This window comes from Monomorium pharaonis, chromosome 2 (assembly GCF_013373865.1).
Source record: "Monomorium pharaonis isolate MP-MQ-018 chromosome 2, ASM1337386v2, whole genome shotgun sequence".
In the NCBI taxonomy this organism is placed as follows: Eukaryota; Metazoa; Arthropoda; class Insecta; order Hymenoptera; family Formicidae; genus Monomorium; species Monomorium pharaonis.
Window position 1 is genome coordinate 21,879,102 of NC_050468.1, and position 26,605 is coordinate 21,905,706.

Sequence of the window (26,605 nt, forward strand, 5' to 3'; positions counted from 1 at the left end):
ATGTTGTTTTTACCTATACTTCTAACTCTAATTGCTTTGCGTAATTGATTATACGATTACGAGTTTATGATTTGTACTTTTCATTTAGGTTGGAACCGGCCAATTTTCAACAAAAGCATCTTCTATACCTTCTCAGGATGTGTCTTTGGCGACGCCGAAAGGTAATTTAGCTTGCGCAAAAACTTAATTGTTAGTGATTAGGTATAAATCAATAAATATTATTAATGATACTATTAATGATAAATTTATTGATTTATTCGGATTTAATTATAATAAGTGATAATAGTTCTATTTATTTAATTGTGATAATCATGCTGCATATAAATATATTTTCGAGACCTTGATAAAATTTTTACATTACATAGAGATCGATAGTGCGGCTTCGACGTCGACGCCACAGTCTGGCTCATCCGTGGGTAGCCCACCAAAATTAACGCGCGAGAAAACCTGTTTGCCGCCCAGAAGACGCTTATTTTCAAGAACCGATGAAGACAATATACCGGTAGCGGCGACGGTACCCGCTACAGTCGCATCTACAGTTCCGGCTAGAGCGAGTGGATGTAGAAGTTCCTCCGAAACGTCGGTCTTCGACTTCCGGGAGAGCGACTCTGAAGGCGAGATGCCAGTTCTTGAGCGACAAACCTTGGAGGAAATGAGAAGAGACAGGAAACAGTTGTCCAAAGTGCAACCTCCTATACCTCTCAATGATGCTGTATCTATGAACATGGCATCCTCAACGGATCTCGTGAAGATAGAACTAAAGGTAACATATAGTATTAGAATGGAAAAAAATTTAAGATGAGAAAACAAATTATTCAATTTATGCAATTGAAATATAAAGATTGAGATTTTTTATATTAATGATAACTAATTTCATTTTCTTCTCTTCCCTGAGTAATTTTTCTTTAATATTATATAACGCATAATAAAAACATATTAACATATGCCATGCCAATTTTTGATTTGAGAGTAAAAAGAATAATAACATAGGAAAACAAAGATAATAACGCTTAATTTAAATGAGTCTTTTCACTAATTTGTTTTACCATATGTAAAAATAGTTGGGACAAATTTACAAATATTAAAGGTGCAAATTAAAATTGTCTGTTTTAAGCAAACTATGGGAAATTTCATTAAAGCACAAAAAGATTCGTTGCCAAATCTCACGAAAAAAATGTCGGTTTTAAATTGAATTGCAGAGTTGATGCTTCTTACATCTAGTAAAGTCAAAATAGTAGACAAAAACTCGGATCAATGAACATAAAAACATAACATAAAAACCATATATGCAAAAATACGCCGATTGATATTTATCGATTATACATTATGCATCACAATCATGATTTTGATTAAGATAAAGTTGAGGTGTTGGACAGTGATAGGAATTATAACAGAAGACTTACATAAAAAATGCTGTATAGAAGAAAACACAGACAAAATGGCCTCAATTTTTAAACATATACCGATCTTTTAAACCAAATATACATTTTTTTATGAACAATATATAAATGATTGTTTTTTTCATCAATATCACGACAGTTATAAAGTTTATCGAGTAGTCTTGACGAATGATTTTACTTTAACTTCTAAACTATTAATAGTGTCGGTTCAATCATTATTGTCTTTTTCAGTTTTGGCTTTACATATCTTATAATTCTTATAAATTAAAATTCTAGACTTATAATTGTTTTTATACTATTTATTCTTTATTTAAGAATTCTTGATAAATTTATATTTTTGTTACTATGTTTCTATTTACTTGCATCATAATTCTACTTTACAAGTGTAATCTTTGTTTGCAGGAAAACGATAAAATTAATGACATTGATCCATTCTGGACTAACACTTGTGATAAGTTTATGGAGCAATTACGCACGGGTGATGCGGTAAAGAAACGAGGACGTAGGAAAAAAGTGAGCAGTATTGCAACATCGAAACTTGAAGATACGGCCAATGATAGCGATAAAGAATCGGATGCCAATGCATCACATTCTCGAATCAAACCTGAAGATATCAAGAAGGAGATACCGGATTCATCTAGTACGGAAGATAAAAATTTAATTTTCAAGGACATTAAGATCAAGAAAGAGCCTGGACTGAAAGAAGATGACAAACACTCAAGCGATGATTCAGAAGAAGTCCCATTAATTAAAAGAACAAAACAGGAAGTGAAGAAAGAAGATAGTGATTGTGATGAGGAAGTGATATGTCGAAGAAGACGTATTCGTCGTGGCAGCAGAATCAAACTTGAGTCTTCTAGCGGTAGCGAATCCTCGAGTGAAGACAGCGACGCCAGTACAGAGTTCGGTCGTGGTTCCTCAGTGGCTGATAGACTTCGCGCTAGGAAGCGATCCATAGCTAACGTATCCGAAGGAATGAAGCTTCGTTCAAGAGATACTACTCCTCATAAGGCAAAGACGGACAAGGAATCTAAATTGACGCCTCCCAAAGGAGGAACGTCTCAAAAAATGAAACCGAAACCATTGTTCGGTGACGGTAGCGATTTCAGACCCGGTTGGGAAGAAGAAGTTTATGTGTACAAAAAATCTTTAAGGATGCCACCCAGGTTAATAACAGTATCAAAACCATCACGCTTTCATCGACTGTCCACATCGTTGCCTGACTTGGATCCTGGTTCGCCGGCATTGTCCGTTTCGATGGACAGTTCCGACATGTGTCTTAGCCGTAATAAGAGAGATAGCGACATGGAGTCCAATTACAGTTTCATGGGACTTGGTAGTAAGATTGATGACGAGGAGGCGACCTCGTCAACAACAGTTTCCTGTCCTCCGAAAGCTATGATGAAACATTTCCGATCGGAGAACAATTCTATCGTTGATGTTCTTGCGCAGAAAGTCGGAAGTGGTAGTAGTCAGAAAGATTCGAAAAAGAAGCAGAATCTTAAAAATAATAAAAACACTAACGTTAACAAAAGTAGCAATGAGCCGGAACTTTTACCAACACCGGGTTTTACGCCGCTTCTATCATCCGAAACATCGAAGGGCTCTAAAAACAAAATTGCATTGAAAAATAATAGAAATCCGATTAAAGTTACCAATTCCGTCCTCGGTTATTTCCGCAAAGAGACAGTCAATAATTTCCGTGACGCGTTTAAGAATAATCACACGTTACCCAATGAATTCTCCACTCTAGTATTGAAGAGCAGAACGAGAACGGAGACGAAAGTTCTGAAGAAAGAAACGACTATTCGTGAAGTGTTCGGCGAAGATAGACCTGCGTCAGCTCCACCGATGCAGAATCACGATGACACGTCGCAGGACGACGATTCACAAAGCGAAACGCCGGAGAATACATTGGGTAAGGTACGAACGTTGAAGCAAAAAGTTGTGTCCCGTTTGAGAAACGCTGGTATACTACGAAGCCACAAAGCGATTATGAATTCAAAACGTCGTCTATTAACTGCTGAAAGGCGAAAGGATCTACTCAAGTCGCTTGCTAATAAAAAATTACATCGTATCAAGACTGAAATAGAACAAGAAGAAATAAATGACCCCAGAGAGGAGGAAAATAACGATATGGAGGATGACAAGAATGATTTGGAGAGTCGTAATAAAAAGAAATTGAAGCTTCGACCTGGTCGACGGAAATTCCGTTCTGGATTCGATTATATTCGTAAAAAGAAGAAGCCGCTAAAGAAAGATGAAGCGTTGCCAAAAGAAAGAAAAAGGGTATGTATATACTTTATATATATATATTTTTGTAGCTATCGCTTCAATCTTTAAAGTTTCTAAAGTTTTGTAACATAGTTTTTAATACTATTTTGAAACATAATATTTCATGTCTTCAGCAAAGCCAAGCTAACAAACCAAGTCCGGAATGCGTAGCCGATATTCAGTCTGAAATCAGGACATGGGTTATCAAGAAAGGCGTCGGGGAAACCATATTACATCGTGCTGCCCGTCTCGGTTACACGGTAAGATAACGATCACGTTACTACGGCAGAGTTAAATTAGCGATTTGTACGAATTGCGATCTAATCTTGTTTGTATTCGCAGGACGTGACTGCTTATTGCCTAGAAAAGCTCAATAGTGCGCCGAGTCCCAAAGACAACGCGGGATATACACCGCTTCATGAGGCATGTTCCAAGGGTCATTTAGAGATTGCAAAATTCTTATTGGCTTATGGTGCGAATGTTAGCGAAAGTGCTAATGGTGGTATCAGGTAATATCTTCGTAGAATATATCTATCGAACGATGACTGTTTTAGTATTAGATAGGCAAGTAACTGGACTAATATTAAACAGTTAGATTATCGACCGTAATAGATTGATAGAAAATATGAGATATGTATATATCATTTTCTATTAATCTATTATATGTTCACGCGCGCGCGCACACACACACATACACACACACATGTATATAATTCTTGCGTTATCAGGCCACTTCATGAAGCGGCGGAGAATGGTGCTACGGAACTTGTGCGATTATTGTTATCTTACGGTGCCGATCCACTATTGGCTACTTATTCTGGACAAACGCCTTTGATGCTAGCTGTTGACACCGAGGCTCATTCCATTCTAGAACAGCATCTGGCAGACATCCAAGGTCGTACCACTGTACCATGGTCATTCACCGGTCCATCTTCTATTTTAGGTATGTCATAGTGACATCAATATTGATAATAAATCCTTGTCCAGCATACTTAAAAGTTTAAAATATATCTTATATGTATATTTCAGATAATTATTTTTAATGAGAGAATTAATTATACATTTATTTTCAGATTCAGAAGAGACGGGCTACAATCCGCTCGATAATGTTCCATCGGATAATCTTGAATCAGATGAGTTAGATAATATCGAAATGGAAGTAAGCGACATCAATCTGCCTGTTCTTTTCACTTTGAACAACGATCCCGATAAATGGGTGTTACTTCAAGATCTCATGGCGGTTTTGAGAATAAAAAGCCGTGACGCTCTTCTCCGCCAAATTAATCCAAAAGCATATTCTGGGCCACCTACGATTGCGCATCGCGATGTGATGCGTGAATTGAAGCTACCAGATTTCTTGGAACAAACTCGCTGCTGTCATCTGCTGAGCGGTGGCGAAAGAATCAATGTGCGTGGCTCCAAGGTCACACTTATCAAGTACAACGACAAGGTGAAGTCCCTGCTGAACGTGGAGAAAGTGTTGATTAGTCTTAGGTGACAAGAGGCGTCTCTGGGGCGATCATCTCCCCAGACATCAAAACCATCGACTTCGATTCCGGCCAAGGAACATCAGAAGAAAGTTGAAGGCAAAGCTACTATGAAACGCGAGCGACAACAAGGAAGAAAACGACAAGATATTCGTAACAAAAATACTACGGACTGAGCGGTATCATTCTATAGCCAATTATTTATTGAAATGCAATGACAATTATAAAAATTATAGCGATTTAAGTTATCGCTGAAAAGTAAATAATGTTATAAGATCAGACTGTTTTGGTAACTATTTGACGATGCGTTAAGAAGAGGAACAGGTTCCTACAATATGTGAAAAGAATTTTAAATGACTGATGTAAATCCTGTTCATCTGGAAAGCTCGTCCCTGAAAAAAGAAAGACTGATTGACACAACAATGAAGATCGGTGCTTTTACGTGTGTCCAAAGACTGACCCTGCCGATTTGTCTTAAACTTCGAGAATAAATCGAACTGACCGACACTGATAATTAATTTTTTCCTCTCGATTTCTTATAGTGCAAAGTATAGCAAAATGGAGCTTGACTAAAGTGATAAGAGATACGCACATAATCGGTTCCGTTCCTTCATTCAACTGATGAATGTCAATCGAAATAAAATAAAGAAAGTCGGTAATATGCCGATATTCTGCCGGGAGCGTAACGCGCAATTAAACTAACTTTGAAGCACATAGCTGTGCAAATGTAGTTTTAAACAAAGTGTCTACTAATGCACTGCTAAGAGTGAAGAAACAGCTACCTGTGACATTATTTAACAGTATTTAATTGGGATATATACGTAATATATATCCCTAGAACGAGGATATTTTATTAATTCTCTTAAGGACTGAATAAATAATCAGAAGTTCGTTAATGTAACGCTTTTAGGCGAGTTAAAAGAAGATATGTTGTTTGGGCGATTACAATGTCAGGAAAATGAAATCATTGACAGTAGGTTTCTCTCAATCGTCGAACCAAGTCTTGGAATAGTAATAATAAAAATAATAACGTAAAAAGTAATAATTATCTTAAGAGCGCGAGAAAACGTAGCTGATCATACCAGATATATTTTTATCTCGCACGTGGCTTTAAGAAGGTTCTCTGATTTTACGGAACTTCACTGCGAGATTCAATAAAATTAAAACGCCATGTGCCCATGTGCGTTAATGTTGATTTTTCTTTTTTAAGTTACTATTACGGAACGTATCGTTGAAAGATCGAGACTCGTCCTTAAGAGAGCGTAACATAATTGAAATTGCTATCATGGATGTTACCACACTTAGTCTTTGTTTTTTCTTATGTTAGAGAAGACTTTGTATTTTATGCCGTGCGAGTTATATTTATGAAATGTGTTAATTAACTATCGCGAATAGGTGCTTGAAAAGTTAGTTAAATTAAATTTCAATTCACTGAGTCCCGAATAATACTTGATTCATTAAGGAAACACCGTCACATATAAAGGTGCATATCTGTTGTCTAGTTCTATTTTTAATATTTTGCTATTTTTAATATATATAACTATATGCAGCTATATATATATAAATTTGTATGTGTAGGTGTGTGTGTGTGTGTGTATATATATATATAGATACACACACATACAACATACATATATATACATATATACACATACATATATATTGTATATTGTGTATATTTGTATAAGTATATATATATACATATATAAAATGATTTTTAATTTATATAAGAAGTTCTTGTACAGCTTCCAGCAATTAATTTTAATTCGGACAAAAGACTCAGAGGATGTGTTAATGGCTCAATTCTTGTATTGTGGCAAGTGCAATTCATGGAATAATGTTTTTTGTTTCGTTGGTTTAAGGCCAGTATTCATAGTTGAGTTTTATTACAAGACCGTCTCAAGTAATATCTTAAGATGCTAATGCAAGTCTGTGAGTAGTTGATGACATCTTAAAAATATTTAAGATAATCTTAAATATAAGATTCGACTATGACTACCGACTTAAGTGTATGATTATTACTTCTAGCAATGTAAAGAAGATATGCAATTATTTCGAGGAACTAAGAATATAAAGCGGCAGAAAAAGGCCGTTGAAAAACGCTCATTGTGCAATAATATGTCCGTTTTTTTACATTTTATCTTCAAATTCTTTTTGTTTTTGTGTAATAATGTCAGGACAAAGTTAACGCGTCCGATCGGTGATCGGAGATACTCGCTATAAGAAAACATTTCTAAAATGGAAAAGAGAAGTTTTGTAGAACATAAGGAGATGCAATTATAATAAAATATAATAAATTGAAAAGGATTAAATTGGAAAATATATTTAATAATAAAAAATCACATTTTTATTGTAATTAATTCGATATACAGAAATTTGGGATAATGAAGAGATAAATCAGCGAGTGTAGATCACCAAAGTGATGCTGTATTTGATTGAAGCAATTTAGGAATGCAAATTTTATATATATAGGAGATGAGAAGTTATTTTAAACTTGTACAGAATCAATTTGGAAAGGATGTATTGATTGTACTTATCTCGCGATGTTACTGCATTGATCTTTGGATGGGCGGAGATAAATATCTGCTAAATCTATGCTAAATAGTGCATTGCGATGATGCGAAACGAGATAAGAAAAAAAAGAATAGTTTGCGGAATAGTTTGGTTTCGCTTAGGATGCTTAAGATGCCGTTTATTTTAGCGCTATATGCAGCACAGAGGTTTCAATCGTTATAATCAGTCTCAGGGAAAAATCCACGTATTCTTGAAAATAAATTGACGGTATACTGATTACAGATGCGTATGTCAATGCGTGTGTTCGTCCGAGCGACGCGTATCAGTGCGTATGTGTGTACAGTAGCTAGTTCAAGGAAAAAAGATTATCCGTTATATAAGGGACAATTAATTAATTAATATCTAATTAATTGAGTGATATTGATTAATGTTAATATATGTCGCGTAAGCGACAGTGCGCATTCGGGCGGCTTATAATTTTTATTTAGCTGACGGATATCGAGAGGATGGGCATGCGGTTACATTATACTGTATATACGACATATTTTCAATAAGGGAAAACGAAATAAAGATAAAGGGGAGCGAATTGCGGAAGAGTTACTTTTCTGTCTGACAAATGATAGGAAACCGTGGTGTACGTATTGTATGTATCTTTTATCTTTAAGTAGTTAAAGTATAAGTAGACCACGATACTTGTTTATATTAGCGTATACTATTTGTGTATAATATAAAGCATTAACCGACCTCGAGATAGTCATGTTGTATGACATGAGATATACTATAAGGTTGTACATATGTCACGTTACGATTATTAGAAACATTTACTACTACTATTATTACTGCTACTATCACTACCGCGACTATAGCCACTATTATCACTACTGCTGCTGCTGCTGCTGCTATTATTATTATTATTATTATTATTATTATTATTATTATTATTATTATTATTATTATTATTATTATTATTATCATCATCATATATGAACCTATGCGCTTTTTTATTGTATCATATATACATAGTAGTTAAACGATGGATGTAAATTTTCTTAGTCATGTAACATTTACATAATGCCTCTCCCTTCTATTACCCCCCTTGTATTTATATATTCAAGAAACTTCTAAATGTGTTAATGCTGCTGCTTTAATGCGGATAAAGAAAAACAGAAGTTACATATAAATATATATAAATATACACATTTTATATATAGATACATATATACATATATAAAAGTGTATATCTATATACATATATAAAAGATATGAACAAATATATAAATATAAATAAATATATATATATACAAATATATTTTATTTCAGAGATTTAGTTCGAAACAACGTTGAAGCTGATGAACAAATTAGAATCGTACTGTGATTCGTGTAAAGAGGAAATCGTTATTATTGTCATTGCCGTAGTCGTTACAAGCGAGTCACGATGGACCCGAATAACTTTCTAAATACAGAAAAAATATTTGTGATTTTTTTTCGCTAATGTAACAGTAATGATTTAACCGATCGATGTAATAAAAACAAGTATTTTTACTGAAACTTTTATTTCTGTCCACTAATCCCAGTCATTTCATTACTACAATGTTGAAAACTGCATTAAATGTAACAAGATTATTTTAATTTTTTTACATGTTTTTCTAATTATGTTTCAAATTGCAAAGCTTATTTTTATTTTTATATATAACGGAACATGTAATAATGTAGAAATGATAATTAAGTTTTAACTTAAAATTGATTTTGAAAATATATATTTTATATCATGTACATTGTTATTTATACACAAATATGAGAATTGTTTTAATTATTCAACAACTATTCTTTAAATATAGGAATATGTTTACTTTTTGAATATAATATCAATTATTTAATATTATAATATTTCATATTTTTTATGGACGTACAAAAGGAGTGGGAAGGAAATATACAGACTACAATAGTAAAATTGGTAAAACGTTTATTAACTATTTAAAAACGATGAAACAAGGTGAACATGAGATTGACAATTTAATAAGTAATATTATTAAATAGACTATAGAGGTGTATAATAGGTGTCTGCGGTAATTATTCTCTTTATATACGGTCTTTTACATCGAGACAGACATTTTTCAACTCGGCGAAGCCAGGCCTTCTGTCCTTCAGGCACAAGCCGAAGCTCGTCGCTTCGTACCTTGTTCTATCTCATATGATAATCGCGCTTAATAATCTAGGACTCGCGGTAGGAAAAAAAATAGCCTGAAAGCATGTGTCCGCACAATATTATCGTTCCCCGCGAGTAAATGTTACTACGGAAATAAAGAAAAGGAAACGTCCGGCTTTATTCCAGGCGACAAAGGTGACCGTCGCGTGTTGCGCCCGCACACGTTGGCTATATTATCATTGTTGTCATCATCGTCAACATCATTATCATCATCGTCGCCATTGTCTCTCGTGATCGCCATTCGCATCACGTCTCCATATTACGACAACAATGCGGCTATATTACAATTAAATTACCGTAATGACACCTCGTGTTCGTAACAATTTGACATTTTCCGCTCGTGTTCTATTGGGAGAATCAATTATCATACCTTCTCGCGCATGATTAATGTTACGGAAACGGAAGGAGCAAGCGGACAAAGCATTATGCATAGTGACATGCGATCGCGAGCTCACAGCCCCGATGAACGAGTGAAGGCCAGGCGAGGGATTTGAGAGCCGCATTCTAGACATGAATTCATTAGATGAAAAATCTTCGCTTACTATTCAACAAATTCACTGCTCAGTATTCCACGGAACCCAATTAGTTTCTTTTTTTTCGACCGTCGCAGTTTTGTCCGTTCGCACCTTTCGCAGTTCCCCCGCGGTAAGTACATCATCAAGCATGATTTTTCTCTTTTTTTTTTCTTCAGCCGATTGCACTGAAGATCTCGTGCAAGCTAAACCTCACGTTCGATCAGCGACGACTGCTGATCCAGTGCCAAGAACTATATTTTAAAATACGAAGGAGCAGCATACACCTATGCTCGCGTTGAAGCTTTCTACGGGAGCGTGACTGATCGGCGTGAAAATTCTTTATTTCAGGATGCTGCATTACATTATGTAGCCAAGTCGCGTGTGAAAAAAAGTCTTGTCAGACTCTTCTTCCTCCCTCTATCTCTTTTTCTCATTCTTTATCTTTTACTACGGCCCTCCGTCTCGATATACGCGAATATATATGTATTTACAATAATACCTACTAATAATAATAATTTAGTAGTAATATTTAAATTATACAATAGTGTTTTTTTGTTTTCTCTCTCTCTTTCTCTCATTTTTTTCTTTCTCTCTTCGCATCGCCCATTCCACAAATATAATGTTGCACATAACCCAGTTACTGGCTTAGTTATCTAGCTGTACAAAACATTATATATCGTTATGTGTACCTAGCATCTAAAGATTTGTCCTGTGAGGTTTCTTTTCTCTTTTTTCTGCTTTTTTCATTTACTGCTTCTTTTAATCCTGTGAGGTTCTCATTAACACATACACAATGTCGCTGGGCCTACAATTTACTCTCCTACCCGCGATTCCCTTTTTCTCTATTCAAGTTCGTCGAATTCGCTCGACGTTCCCGGCGCGCTAACTGCGCTTAAGTACATTAAAAAATACCGCGTCCGAATATGAGCGGTAAAGTGTTTGCATTTCGCAGTTGATAGCTCGATCAAGTTTGAGAACTCTTCCGAGTTGCTTGCGTTTCGATATACGCTGAATCTAATCTTTTCGAGCAATTCTAAATTCTCTCGCGAGGTTAATTAATAAAATTAGGGACGATCACACACACAAATAATCGACGATCATGCGATAAAATTTACGAATTTCTCTCCGTCGTTTTTTTAAATCGGAGACTTCAGTTGCGATAAAATTCAACACGACAAGCACGTGCAAACGTGCCCAGATCTCCTCGTTTTTTCTTCAACAATCCTCCATTAGATTTTGAACTTATAGGAGAATAAATCACGCGTCCCGACTGACTTTATCAATTCTCCGCGGGGAAATGGTCGGTGATATCGTGTGCCCCCATCGTTTAAGTATTCTTTCGACTTAAATTCTCTGCGGCGATTTATGTCGTGTTACGCGTCTTAAGTAGAGCTTTTTGTGCTACATAAGATATGGGATACAAGGAGGCAAGGAAGGATCAGGAAAGGATGTTAGAGCGTTAATTAATCTTATTTATCGTGAATAATTAAGCTTGTCGCCTCGGTGGCAGGGTCCAAGCGTTGGGCCCTTGCTGAGCTTGGGGGGCAGGACGTCACAGCTGCTGGTCCCTGCACGGAACCCAAATGTTCGGTCCTGATTGCTCAGAGATGACCTCCTTCACCTTTACATAGATCTCCTCGGGGGTGTCTCCTTGAACGACGGCTACAAACAAAGTATATTGATTTAATTACCGAACGAGAACATTTAAATTGTACTATCATTTTTACATCGAATAAATTCATATTTGATCAAATACGATTTTCTTCATAATTTTCAAAAATCTTGATTGACTTTGTATGAATTTCAATAAGTTGCATTACGTTGCGTTAGAATGTTATGAACATTTGATGCTACTAGTAAAAAATCAATAAAGAATAATCCTGTAATATTTAGATGAAGTTTATTTAAATCAAATGTAATAGGAAGTCTTATAAACGTAAATGAGACGTACCAGTAAAATATTCACCAAATTCTTGCTCCATCTTGAGAGCACGCTCATACGTTTTCTTGGCTTGTTCCTCGGTCATCCTCTTGTTCATCTCCCTGTTTAATTATAAACGCCAGATTTAATAAAACAGGCAGTAATGAAATTTTTTTTGTATTTAAGATCGATGATTATTGAACTCACATGACAGACTCCACTGATTTCGGCTTGATAAAGATAGCAATAGGATAAAGTTGTGCTACTTGTAACCTCTTGATAGCATTCCCACTTACATCAAGGATACAGTGCTTGCCCTATAATCAATAATTACAAATATTCTTCATTGGTGTAATACAATGTGACATAACCAAAGTTTGTAAGTATAATAAAAGTGTGACCGGCATAACTTTTATTTCGAAAATGTAAGACGGAAAATTCTAGTGGTAAAGCAAATATCGAGATTTCCTTCACAACTTTCAAATTAAAGACCATTTATCTGATTTTTGTGAAAAAAGACAAATTCAATGTGTACCGCACATGCAAAATAATTCAAACTCGAATTTCTCTGCACATACTTGACAAGATTAAAAACGTTGTATGTTTAAAAAAACATAAGTAAATATAAAACTAAAATTGAAAAAAAAATGTAGAAATTGAAGTAGTAGATTCGTTTTATATAAAGATCTTTATTTTAATAATACTATCAATTTAATGGAAAACATGTCTCAGAGGTGTCAATATCTATATAAATAAAAATGTAAACGTTTGTTCCTCATTTAAGATCTCCGTAAGTTTTTCATCGATTGCTTTGAAATTTTGATACAATGTTGCATTCGTAACCGGGAGTGTTCTTATGGGGTCTGAATTTGGAAATACCGTGTTTCAAAAATGATGGCCATAATTTAATTTTAAACAATATTTTTTTAATGATATTTTTTTGTAATTTTGACACAACGTTGTATTGAATTTAGTTAGAAGTACGCGGATAAATGAATATTAGATTTATTACTGGTCGTTTCATAAATGCAAACCTTTAATTTGAGAATGTTTCTTTTAGCGTGTATATGACAATTTAGAATCAATGGTAGGATTTGAAATTTTGACACAATGTTGCATTCGAAAATAGGAGTGTTCTTATGGAGTTTGATTTTGGATATACCGGGAAACAAATTAATTGAATACAGTGCCAAAGGCAATAAATAAATGAAGTAAGTTAGAAGTATGTAAATAAATAAATATTAGATTTATTAAAGATAGATAAATGCTTGAATGGTAAATTTAAATAATAAAAAATTTGAGAAAAATGTTTATATGAAAGGACAAATACAGGATATTAAAAAAGGTAAAATCAAACACTAATTTCGAAATAATTATAGATATGATATTAATTATTTTAAATTAAATCATTTTAAATTAAATAATTTCAAAATAATTATATTGACCGAGAGAGACCGAGAGAGACGGGGAGAGACGGGTAGAGACGAGTAGAGACGGGGAGAGACGAGTAGAGACGGGGAGAGACGGGGAGAGACCGGGAGAGACAGGGAGAGATAAGGAGAGACGGGGAGAGACCGGAAGAGACGGGGAGAAACGGGGAGAGACCGGGAGAGACGGGGAGAGACCGGGAGAGACGGGGAGAGACCAGAAGAGACGGGGAGAGACCGGGAGAGACGGAGAGAGACCGGGAGATACTGGGAGAGACGAAGAGAAACGGGGAAAGACCGGAGAGACGGGGAGAGACCGGGAGAGACGGGGAGAGATGGGGAGAGACAGGGAGAGGCGAAGAATGTTTCTATTGTGTTTAAATTAAGGTAATAAGAGAAATAAAGATGACTGTTATTTTATTGAAAAAAAGGAATTTATTTAAAACACTCTTTTGAATGGATTTCTAAATCCATGGCAGCTTTTAGAAAAAAATAACAAAATATTGATTCATAAAATTAATCAATAATAAATTAAATACATACACTCTAATTCAAAATGCTTAATTTAAAAAAATGGATATTTAAAAAAAAATTCGGTTTAATTGAAAATTATTTCAAAGTTTTAATAAAATAAGATTTATATTACATTATAATAAAAATACAAAACAATAAATAGAAACAAATTAATTGAATACAGTGCCAATGGCAATAAATAAATAAAGTAAGTTAGAAGTACGTGAATCAATGAATATTAGAATTTATTAAAGATAGATAAATGCTTATTCAAAAATAAAATAAAAAGAGCAACAGTAAAGCAAGGCTCTTGAAAGTTAAACAACGAAAGCAAAGAAAATTTGAAAAAAACGTAGCATAAGAATAGAGAGGCACACGTGGCAGGGCATAGCTAGTAATAATATAAAAATGTTGTAGTATTAATCTAACAATATGTATATTAAAAAAAAAAAATTTTATTATAATAAATGATTTCGAAGTTACGATTACGTTCTTATTAGACAGATTGTAAAGTATGAGAAATCTCGAGCTTGTGTTAATGTATTATAAAATTACATACCTTTTCAGCAACTTCTCGCACAGATGCAACGGATGTTCCGTAAAGATTGTCGTTATATTGTCCGGCCTCTATGAATAAATGATTCTGTATGTCCCTCTCCATTTGCTCCCTCGATGCCACGAAGTGATAATCTCGTCCGTCCACTTCGTATTCTCTTCTACTCCTGGTCGTGTCTGTAGGCAAGTGGACAAAGATGGATGTGTAACATCATAAGGGAAGGACACCGTTAAGGACGCTAGCGATTATCGAATTATCGGTAGAACTCACGTGGAACACAGCTGCCAAATTTATCAGGGAACTCGGAGATGAGGTCATCGTTGATGCGGTCCTTGAGCGGCCCGAGAACGATCACGGGACGCGTGTACTGTATCGTTAACTGCTGCACGGCCTCGTACGAGAGCACGTTCTCTTCGCTGCCTGTAATTGTTTAATCGAATGTATATGGACGTCTACGACGCGCCCCCGAAGACTCGAAAAGGGGGTTCGTCGTCATCATTCAACAAGCGATCAATCGCGATCTCCTTCGACGGCGCACAAGTCCGCCCACTCAGACAGTAGAAAACAGAAAAAGCGATAACATTCTCATCCAAGAAGAAGAAAGACAAACACGAGACACCCGAGCGACTCTACTTCCCGATGACGACGGTCCTCGATGATGTCGTTGATTGATTGACACTTCCACGAAATGGAGACGCGGGACAATGTTACACACAGTGAGCGATATGCGTTTGTCGGAGCCACTTGAAACAATCTCTGGCCGGTGACTCGACAAATCGGTTAGACTGTCCAGTGTGACAGTCCTTCAACTGTCTCAAGCGGACTCCGACTTTTGGCTCCATTGGCGGTTCAGACAAGTACACATTTCTCTCGTCGGACGAGTCACGAACATGCTCTCAGCGTTTGAGCGAAATCGAAAGCGGGAGGCAAGCTAATATACCTCTTAATGAATATAAAATTTAAGCGATCCAGGAACGTCAAGAGTGCACAAGTGATGTTAGTATGTATAGCGACTATAAACCAATACTTGATAAAAAAAGATAGATAGAGATAGAAATAGAGATATCTAAAGAGAAAGATAGACAGAGGGAAGTTGGGATTGTAATCAATACTTCGCACTGCTAATACACGTCATGAACTCGATGTTAATGTGGCCACGTCGCTTTTTCCCGGGTTTCAGTTGCAATAATCGAACACAATAATCCGGAATTTACTCGTCGCGTTTCCGGCGCGACGAGAAGAAGCAACGCGATTTCCTCGACTATCTGAGCGCTCTAATTGCGTTCTGCTGCTGTTAATGTCTACGGGCTCTACGACCGAAGGAGGAGCAGGAGGAGGAGGAGGAGGAGAAAGAGAAGGAGATGGTAGGGATGGAGAACGGCGGAAGAGAAAAGAAAACGAGAAAACAGATTGCGTTGATAGTGGCACGTTGCACGGCCGTCTCAATTGTGCGCAGGGACGCGTCTTGTCGGTAATTTAACACGAACAGCAGCCCGGAGGAAATTAACGGCTGTCGAAGGAGACAGACGTTTCTCAATTGGTGCGCCTTAAACCGAGGTATTGTACTCGCGCGATTGTTCTCCGTTCTCGATCGCGATTTTTATCGCCGGGAAATAAATTTAGCGAAAAGTTGTAGAGACCGATTGCGTCGTTACGCCTCGCAAGATAATGTAAACTCGATAATAGCGAAAACACGATGAGAAAACGTCGAGACGCGTCATGTAATCTTGTGACAGTTTAAACGAAGCATTCGTCCCTCGCGTCTGATTCGCGTTACGATGAAAGCGTTAATGGGAGATCGAAGGGATCGATATGTCCAGGATATCGTTAGCTGACACAGGGATTGCAAACAATAATGTTTAGTTATTCATTCTCACGAATATTTCTTTTTTCTTTCTTGGGATAATCGCCCGTCGACAGGGTTACAATCGTTTACGATCTGCGTTAGTCTCCTATAGGAACAAATCGACTTTTTGTGTGCGCGCGCCGCGCTCACACTACGGTTCACACATTTGCTCTCGGCTACGACTTACTAAGCTCGTCATCGGGCTCGTCGCCCTCCATTTCCAGATAAACTAACGTGAGTTCCTCCATATACGGCAGCTGAACGCGATACAAAATTTCTTTACTCCCCGCAGCGCAAGACAAATCTTGAATAAATAAGAAAAGAGAGAGAGAGAGAGAGAGAGAGAGAGAGAGAGAGAGAGAGAGAGAGAGAGAGAGAGAGAGATGTAGATAAAGAGATGGAAAATACGTGATGAATGAGAGGCGAGTGATGAACGGCGGCGACGGAGGAAGAGTATCGAATAATTAAGATCTCAAGCTGAGACTCTAAAAGAACGCGAAATTTCGCGGACAGATAACGCGCTCGTAACAAAAGTCACCAAACGCTCTCGGTAATCGGCAAGTATTTTAAGTTCAACTCGAAATTATATATTGGTACTTCTCGCAAATATAGTCTGCATTTCTCAATTTTGTAGGGCAAACAAATTCTGCATTTATATATAGAAACTTCTATACATAGAAACATTGGAAAATACAAGAAATTATATTATTTTTTAAAACTGTAATTTAAAACTTGCATATTGTATGTTACATATTATTAATCATATTCTTAAACATTGGTCGTATCACTCTGTAATAATTGTTCCATCGCGTATTAATGTTCACGGTTGCGTATCATTGGTATTCATTAGGCTTGAGTAAATTTCTCATATATATGCCTAGCTAGTACAAACGTAATCATTACTAACTAATGAAGATTTCGAGTTGACCTTTTCATCCGATATGAATATGCATATTGCCATTGGAACGAAACAATAGACGTGCTTTACTGCCCACGGCGACGTATAATAAAGGCTGACATAATATATATATTTGGTTGCTAAATTATTGCTGGTAAATGAATACAACAAGCGTGATCGATCATCTCTCGCAAGGATGAAATGATGGACGAATAAAGGGACGAGATTTTCGATCAGAGAATGTTTCGCGCACAAATTATTATAATTATAAATTCTGAAACGTCATTGTCGTTTGTTACACATTTTCGATAAATTTCAACCTGCTATGTTGAATTTATATTCTCTTCACTGCGTGAACGTGTTAACATCCACCCGCACCTTATTTTATGTTAAATAATATTGTAGCAGGTAATGAACGTTAATGTGATAATTAACACTAATGTAATTCTTGTATCCATATTAATTATATTTATTAAACTATCCGAGCATGTGCGTAATCGCGAAACAATATCGTGACCGAAATTCATTATCCCGCGTGGCTGACCCAGGCAATACGATCTCTTTGGTGTGAGGAAGAGTATATAGGAAAGATATCGTATATAATATGTATATATATATATATATATATATATATATATATACATATATTTCATATATGTATATATAAAAAGAGAGAGAGAGAAAGATAGAAATAGATAAATAGAGAATGTAGAAGAGGGGATAAGAGGGAGGAACTAAAGATAGCGACATAGAGCGGGAGCGAAGAGAGAAGAGAGAGACATGATTACCTTCAGTGTTAGTGTCGTCCTGGGTGTAGCACAGCATGAATGCTAGAACATAACAAGTTGAATACATTTCAGTATACGTTGCGTACTAAGTAAGCGGCCGTTAATTATCGCTAGAAATAATTACAAGCGCTATAGACTCTCGAGGATTCTCCTACTGTGTGCGCGCGCGATTCCGATGTCACGCACGAAATGATTTCGATGAAGATGCGAGTGTGTTTGCAGATTCGAGATGCGACACGCGAATGGATTCGAATCATCCGTATTATCCTTTGAAGTCGTGATTTGACCGTTAATTAATTAATCAACATTCAATAATCACAAGAACATTTGTGCGTGTTATTTGTCGCGTGTTACGTGTGACAGGATTACGTTAGAGGTGCAATGTAGAGTCGTTCATATTATCAATGTGATTTTGTTCTTACGACATCGATAGGTACATAATCGTTAAAGTCTTACTACGGAGAGCTCGTGCTCGAGAGAAACTATCGCATTTGTGACCCGTAAAGGAAAAAACCAATATCAGCTGTGTGTGCAACTTAAGACTGCAACACTCTTCCTTTCGCCATCAGCTAAGTGTTAAGGAGTGTAAGTGTGCGTGTGCGTGTGCATGTGTGTGTGTGTGTGTGTGTGTGTGTGTGTGTGTGTGTGTGTGTGTGTGTACCTTCCAGTTGATCGCGAGATCAGAGACCGAATTGCATGTTACATCGTTCGAGGAGCGAGATCTGTTCTCGATCTAACACAATGAGAATGCGACGTACATGCATCTAGCATTTCAATATTTCTTTTTCGGTTTTTACCCAATCCTGAGGTATCACTGAATGCGTCTGATGAAGGATGAGGTGCTTCGTGATATGATTTTTAAAACGAACGGGAATGCGTTTCTATTGCGTCTACTATCCTTTCGTGGAAAAAAAGGGGAAAAAAAAGAGAGAAAAAATTTACGAGCTACTGAGAGGAACATCGCTCTAACGTGCTGGACTGTAACTACGGACTACTTGTGAACCTCTAGTAATGAAAAGCCGAAAGTTAGAAGCGGAGTCGAGAGCGTAGATAAGAGAATGTCGGTGGAGGTTGTTAGTTGTCAGAGACTTTGTGAGGAGCAGAAAAGTTCAAGGTGCAGCATGCGTAAGCGAGGTCGAAAGGCGCAAATAAAGCTGCCGCGGCTGTTGAATGGTTGTACGCAAGCGACATGATGCACGCGATGCAACATTGCGAGATTCAATCTCGGCCAAAACTCGAATTCTATCTGAGATAAGGCAAATTAAAAAACGACTGCCGCGAATAATTTCTCTTGTTACAATTAACATAAAATCTTACGTTTTCGATTTTTTAATTCTGACGATGAAAAACATTAAATAATCTATTTTATTAGAAATAAAAAATAAAATTTCTTTAAATCATTGCAAATTATATTTTCTAACTTGATATACCGTTACAGAATTTCACGTGTTTTGGCGTGGATTTTAAAGCTTGCTCTGCTGACGTCACTGCTGGCGTCATTGCGCATGATAAATGGCGTAAGCGCACATTTACGGAGCTTATTACTTGTCTAATTAAGATACTTACGGGTGGGATCGTTCTCATTCTCGGGTGTGGTGGGCGTTCCTACACAAGCAGGCAAAACAAAACACATGTCACGTTTTCACATCGTAAAACACAAAAGCTCATTCGGGACTTGGGCGTGTTTGATCGGGGCTCATCACACCGGAGTACTGGGACTTAACTTTATATTAATTCTTATAAATCTTACTTGCTCAATTGAAAATTATAACTCTTGGTCTTTGTACGGAAAATCATATTTTCCGTACATCGTCACATCGACTTTGTAATTTTTTTTATAATCGTTTATTTCAAAATCTTGAAAAATTGACTTTTAAAACACGGTAATTATGAAATTGTAGACGCATTAAATATTTAGGCAAACATTGGCATTACGGAATAGGCGCGGAAAAAGTTGCTTTACTGCTAATGTAAATGATGAAAAAAAAAAAATTATCTCTTTAATCTTAACAATGTGTTAAACTATAATGTTCTCGATCAAATTTTCTAAATAAACAAAAAGACGTGAAATTGTGAATTATTAATAAAAATTTAATCCCTCGCGAATGCGAAGACTGGCGGCCCGAGGCTTGAGGGTGAGGAATAACTTCAGCGGTTAAATCGCACGGTATAAGTATAGGCGAATACATACGGCGAGAAAAAACACGTAAAACACAGTAAATATGGGCCAAACATGCACAGAACGTGCAAGGGGACGGAATAACAGTCACATTTTAGACACTCACGTTCCTGATCGGAGCCATCCTCGGACTTGTCGTCTTTGCTCTTCATGAACGGGAACTTTCTGCTAAACGAAAAGTTCTTCTTCTTCCGGTCTAGTGTTGATTGCTGAAATTAACAAGTTTATTTACGCAATCAACAAATCATATGCTTCTGAATTTTTTGCGTCGATGAATCTATTCATGAGAAACAAATTCTATCAAACAGTTACGACTTTTCCAGAAAATAGAATAAAAACTTACAATTCAAATAATTGTTTGTATAAAAATCAGAAAGTATTAAATTATGATATAACTTTTTTTATAAAGTTGTATAAATTCTTAATCGAGATGTCATTTTTGGAGAAATTGTATTCTTTTTAAATATCACGGCTGCATTGTCATGTAAATTTGGAATTAATCCTTCAGCTTTTGCAGGTGGAAACAGACAGTTGTGAATATCATTTGCGATGCATATTTAATTAAACATCTCTATTCCATTAGTGTTGAATGAATCTGGACGAAACATTATCGGATATTTCGATACGTTTTTCGATTACACACGTTACAAGTCATTTTGTATCACGAGAATATTGCGAAACTGTAACTTGTGTTGTGTATGCAAAGAACTATCTTTTTTTACCAATACTTTTCAATTAATTTTAAGATAATAAATGATATGTTATTAATCAGATTTCATAATTTAATGTTTTACCTTGTATATAATTTTGAAATCAAATTGAGTATAAAAAAATATTAAGAGAGCAAATATTTTGTTAACAATACAAACGTACAGTTAAAATAATTACATTTATAAAAAGTCCGTAGTCGTTAAACTATATTATTATTTTCGCATAAAATGCAAGCTGTGTCTCAAATTTTTAACAATATTTGTGTGCAACCCTGTCAAATTTTGTTATTTTATATTTCTATATAAAATAAATTATATTTTTATCGTTATTTTCAGAGAAATTAAGAACTTCGAGAAATTCTCGTCCGACTCACCTTATCAAGAATGACCGGCATGTGCCCCTGGAACTTGACAGAACGGTCTCTGGCACGCTGCTTACGTTCCCATCGCCTTCGCGAGGGTATTATTCCCAGACCTTCCTCCTCCCCTTGTGGGGTGACTCTTCTTGCCTGCCACCATTCGTCGTCGCTGGCGTTCGTCACGTGCAAGATCTCGCCGTAACGGAACGCTAAGCCGCGGCTCGGCAGACCATCGTCCTTGTTGGGGTCATAATCGAACAACGCTCTTTGGGGAAAAAAATACAAATTACATTTACCGTCATATTTTACGTATACATTAATTAATTGTATTTATATAATTCGTACTTTGAATAAAATATTTTTTATAACAAATTCTTTAACATTTAAAAAATGCCCGTCAGCATTTTTACTATTAAATCATTAATTTAATCCATTATATTCAAATTTCAATTTAAGACTGCGTTTCAAAATTGACAAGTAATTGGTACATATAATAATTTATAAAACTAAAAATTTATGTAAATTTACGCGCAGAAATATTATTAAGTGTAAAGATTCAGCTCAGACCGAGCCTAATTTTTACTTTTTACTTATTTATATTATTCACATATCGATCTTCTTTTACTTATTATTATTTAATTAATTGTGTTTGAACAATTTTAAAATTGAGACTCTGCGCGATGGATGATAAAGCGGCGAGAAATAATAGTGAAAGTAATAATCACGCGCGCGGAATTACCTCACGTAGAGTGATTTCTTCTGGGAGGTCCTCATGAGGGTGCCTGTCATTACATTCTGTTGCGAGATTTGCTGTTTAAGATCCTGGATCTTTGCCTCAAATCTATTATAGTCCTCCGGTTTGTATTGCACCACGATTGTCACTGTTTGTCCCGTACCCTGCCGCACGAATAAAAGAACCATATATTTTCAATAAATCGCAATATACATTTTTTTTTAAATTGCAAATATTGGAATGTCAACATTATCGCGATTGTGCATTTTTTTCTTTAATATTTAATATTTTAATTCAATTTTCACTTAACAAGATATTTCACATAGTTAATTGTTTTAATAGATTATAATCTTTTGCTGAAACTAAATTGACTTCCTGAATTCTCTGACGATTACATGCGTTGTTTAATAACAAAGTATCTGTCATTTAATAATAAAGCCTCAGGTTGAAGATCTCACCTTGAGAGCCGCAGCGGCTTCCTCATGGGTGGCGGTTCGAAGATTGATACCATTAACGCTCAATATCTGATCGCCTCTGCGTAATTCACCGCTGAGATCGGCCGGACCTCCGGCTAGAATGAACGAGATGAAGATGCCTTCGCCATCTTCACCGCCAACGATGTTGAAACCAAGACCTGAAGAACCTTTATTCAATACGACGGTACGCACTTCCCTGAAAAAAAATAAAAAAAAATAGCCATATTTAACAGTAGTTCTATGAAAATGGGAACGATTCTTAATTATAATTAATTAGAGAAAAGTCATCAAATATTGGCACAGACCTACATCGGCACTCCCTTATTTCTCGGCAACCAATCAACGTTGCGCCGTATCAATACTGATAAAAACATGATCTGTTTAAATAATTAAAGAAATAAAAACCCATAATTCACATATTTATGACTCTTTTTTTATAAAATCTAAAAATCTAACTTTTTATATATAGTCGCATAAGATATTTGTAATATAATCAATAAAATTACATTGAAGTGAAAGGCTTCTAGGAATCTTCATATATAATAACTTCTAATTATTTTGTAGACATAACTCATGTTAAAAAAAAAGATAAGGAAAATGTAACCATGCCTATACTTTGCGGCTTGATTTTTCAGACGTTTTGGTTATGTTGCGAAAACACTAATTATTACAAAAATATGAAAGAGTATTATAAAAACTGCTTATCATTTGATAGAAGACACTTTCTAGTTTATATTTTGTGTTTTTTAAGTTTTACTTTTAGCTTTTTGTTTAAGAAATACTATCTGAAAACAAAGTAGTATGCCAGTATTAATAACCTTCTTTTAAGTATAATGTATTTTTTTTTAAATATGTTACGAGATAAGATTGTTTAATTTTTGTCGCATCTCAAGTCGCGTTGAGAAGATAAATTGATTTATAAATATTTATAAATCATAGACAAGCGTGTTCTCAATTCTCAATTTAAGATTAACATTTTGCGAGTCAACGTACTTGCATTTTAATCGAAAATCAAAATGTAAATTTCCATCACGATCCTTATAGATGCGATTATCACGTTAATTAGAAGACGGTCGGGAATTTCGTCGCCATGCCACGCGGTTTTCGCGGATATGAAGTGTACTTCGTCGTAACAAGACGCATAATGCGAGGACTCGCGCAAATGATGGCATCTTGAGTCACGCATTCAAATGTCCCCCGCTCCCTCCCCTTTCGTATAAGTGCATTTTAGATGGTCGGACAAAACACGAATCTCGTGAGAGTAATGTGGGAATTTTATTAAAATAAAGTTTGGAAATTAACAAGCATTTGCGGCGTTGCGAAACTTGCACCAAAGTGCAATTAAATTCGAAATCATAATTTCAATTATCGTGAAATTTTAACGAACGGATTTCCCGGGGAATAAAATTGTCGACCAATTTCTCAATATAACTCGTTATGGAGTCATATAACGGAAATGTGTAATTAATCGAATCAATTCGATATTGCTATCTACTTAAACAAAGAAAGATAAAATGCAATCACGAAGGTCGTTCTTTCCCAAAGTCATTAAAACATAGCTCTTCACATAATCGCTTTCTGATATCGTAAATGACAAATGCCGGTGTGGCTCAATAATAGCAATTACGTATACGAATTCATATAAACGGTATGAGCGTGACGCAAAAGCGTGTCGATCAATGAAACGCCCTACGTAAGCGCTGGGCGCTTACGCATCGGGGGCGGTTGAGTCGGGATGCTAATCTATGTGCTTACGTCCTTACGGCACACATACACGTACGCAAGCATAAACAAACTGAAGAAATCAATTCGAGAAGATTTACTAACATACAGGATAGAAGAAACGCCTCGGTCATTCCGGCGTCGAATTCTATTGGGTTCGACGATAAAATAGACAGGTCGACTTTCCGTTTGCGTTATTCTTTTATCACCGTTTGGAAGTCGTTTATTTATGCAAGGAATAAATAAGTTGAGTGATTCAGGAAAGTTATAACTGTACGCGAGAGTTCGATATCTATAACTAAAGAGATTTGGTAGGTCAACAAAGAATTTACATCTGAAAGCAATGAATGAATTGTTGCACTGAAAATAAAATAATTCTTGGTAACCTGTGAAATGCATTTAGTAATGATATTGTTGAAATATTTGGTTGTTATAAACAAATGTAGTAATAATAACAAAACGTTTGGTAATAATTATAAACATTTCATTATAAATACATTATTTTGTTATAACCATCTTACGTTTAGTTGAAACTATTTCACTAAGGTTTTGAGTAATTTGGACCAAGGCTGGATTATTATAACTAAGTCTTTCTTTCAGTGTGGAGCAACTAATTCTTTGCTACAACGAAAATGGCTATTGTAACAAGTTTTCTTCATTACGCAGCAAAGTATACGCATCTCCACTAGCATGTTTTGTTAAAAGTTTCAATTCATATATTCAACTAATTTTCGTAGAAAGTTATCTTACTGTGCTTAAAAAGTTTGCTGTAATATTTGAATATATGATTAGTTATAATTATTAATTTTATTCAAAAAACTTTGCTAACATAAACGTAGCAAATCAGCTGTCTACATGTTATGGCTAAGAATCTGCTGAATCAGTGAAGTTGTTTTAATAAATCTTCTTGTTGTAAACATGCATGGCGCACGGTTGCCGTTTGATCGTCAAGTGTCCGTTTAATTTGGAGGAACGAACGAAATTACGAGGGTCGCGCGTCATCCCCATCTATGTACGATGCACACGAAGATTTCTGTACACGGTCGAGGCGCAACCGCTCGACGACGACAACGATTTTCTCTTGCTTGTGTTAACGAAGACCTCGAATTAACTGTTAGTGTACTGCCACACCGGGGACACAAGTTAGGCTCACGTTACACCGCTGCGAGACACGGGACAGCCGTGAGCAACATCCGGCTGTTCACCCTTCGCTTATCTTAACGGATGCAAATTCTCTCTTGTTGCGCCATGTGTGGTGACTTTACTCGTAAAACATAGCAATGCCATGTTTCATACAAACATTGTAGTTTACGTGTTAAATAGAATATTGTATATATTAAGCTAGAATATTATTATTATTTAATGGACTATTATATGGATTATTAGATTAGTGTATGCCGTTAATAATGAAAAGAGTAATGCACTACTTTACGGTAAAATCTTTGTGTTGTTATGAAGCGTAAAAAGTAACTTGTTATTCTTGGTATTCTTAGCGTGAATACCAATGAGTTGCTGGCAATAAAAAGAATAGGATTCCACAAAGGAGTTCAGTTAATCTGACACGTTTCAGGATAATGGCTTTTGTGACATTATCCCTTCACTGTTGATAGATCGAAACAGGACATCGTTCCAATTCTGTTTTGCAACGCATTTCTTTTCATTAGAATATTAACAATAAAACAATGGTGCAATATTGAATTTGGTAAATTATTAATTAAAATATTTTTTGTTTTACTCTATCACCAAAAATATGGTATTAAAGAAAAGAAATCATCAAGATAATTTCACATCTTTTAAGTAATTTTTCTCTCTTTGCGACGTAATTATTACATCAATCATATGTATAATAAAGATCTAGATGTTCATATATGTTATATAAAATATAATTGCTAAATAGTAACATGTTTTTTTGTATAATTATTGTTTATCATTCATAAACAATTCCAACGTGAACATGTTATGAGTGACACACTCATAACGATAAGGTGTCAGTAACACGATGACGTAAGTCGGTCAGCTGCAGTCAGCATCGAGCGCATCGCGCGAGGTTTCGCGCAATCCGCTCGACAATTAGCGCAATG

At 35.8% G+C, this 26,605-nt stretch overlaps 2 protein-coding genes across 13 annotated transcripts in view; one reads left to right on the top strand and one right to left on the bottom strand.

Annotated features, from left to right (window-relative positions):
• LOC105834483 (mucin-5AC) overlaps positions 1 to 6,185 on the top strand; it is a 188,535-nt gene extending 182,350 nt beyond the window's left edge. For both annotated transcript variants that reach the window (XM_036283290.1, XM_036283289.1), the window contains 7 exons: positions 89 to 161; positions 366 to 763; positions 1,803 to 3,689; positions 3,809 to 3,934; positions 4,017 to 4,183; positions 4,403 to 4,617; positions 4,748 to 6,185. In XM_036283290.1, coding sequence (XP_036139183.1) covers positions 89 to 161; positions 366 to 763; positions 1,803 to 3,689; positions 3,809 to 3,934; positions 4,017 to 4,183; positions 4,403 to 4,617; positions 4,748 to 5,172 — 3,291 coding nt within the window. In that variant the 3' untranslated portion in view covers positions 5,173 to 6,185. The remainder of the gene's footprint in view (positions 1 to 88; positions 162 to 365; positions 764 to 1,802; positions 3,690 to 3,808; positions 3,935 to 4,016; positions 4,184 to 4,402; positions 4,618 to 4,747) is intronic.
• A 3,436-nt stretch (positions 6,186 to 9,621) lies between these two features.
• Positions 9,622 to 26,605, bottom strand: part of LOC105834480 (disks large 1 tumor suppressor protein) — a 401,711-nt gene continuing 384,727 nt past the window's right edge. For 6 of the 11 annotated variants that reach the window (XM_036283261.1, XM_036283260.1, XM_036283262.1 and 3 more), the window contains 12 exons: positions 22,785 to 22,998; positions 22,333 to 22,490; positions 21,609 to 21,858; positions 20,631 to 20,733; positions 19,912 to 19,950; positions 18,346 to 18,387; positions 16,847 to 16,963; positions 15,084 to 15,233; positions 14,817 to 14,989; positions 12,525 to 12,634; positions 12,348 to 12,439; positions 9,622 to 12,058 (listed from right to left, as the gene is read on the bottom strand). In XM_036283261.1, coding sequence (XP_036139154.1) covers positions 11,949 to 12,058; positions 12,348 to 12,439; positions 12,525 to 12,634; positions 14,817 to 14,989; positions 15,084 to 15,233; positions 16,847 to 16,963; positions 18,346 to 18,387; positions 19,912 to 19,950; positions 20,631 to 20,733; positions 21,609 to 21,858; positions 22,333 to 22,490; positions 22,785 to 22,998 — 1,558 coding nt within the window. In that variant the 3' untranslated portion in view covers positions 9,622 to 11,948. The remainder of the gene's footprint in view (positions 12,059 to 12,347; positions 12,440 to 12,524; positions 12,635 to 14,816; positions 14,990 to 15,083; positions 15,234 to 16,846; positions 16,964 to 18,345; positions 18,388 to 19,911; positions 19,951 to 20,630; positions 20,734 to 21,608; positions 21,859 to 22,332; positions 22,491 to 22,784; positions 22,999 to 26,605) is intronic. The other 5 variants (XM_036283263.1, XM_036283265.1, XM_036283267.1 and 2 more) reach the window with 5 other exon arrangements.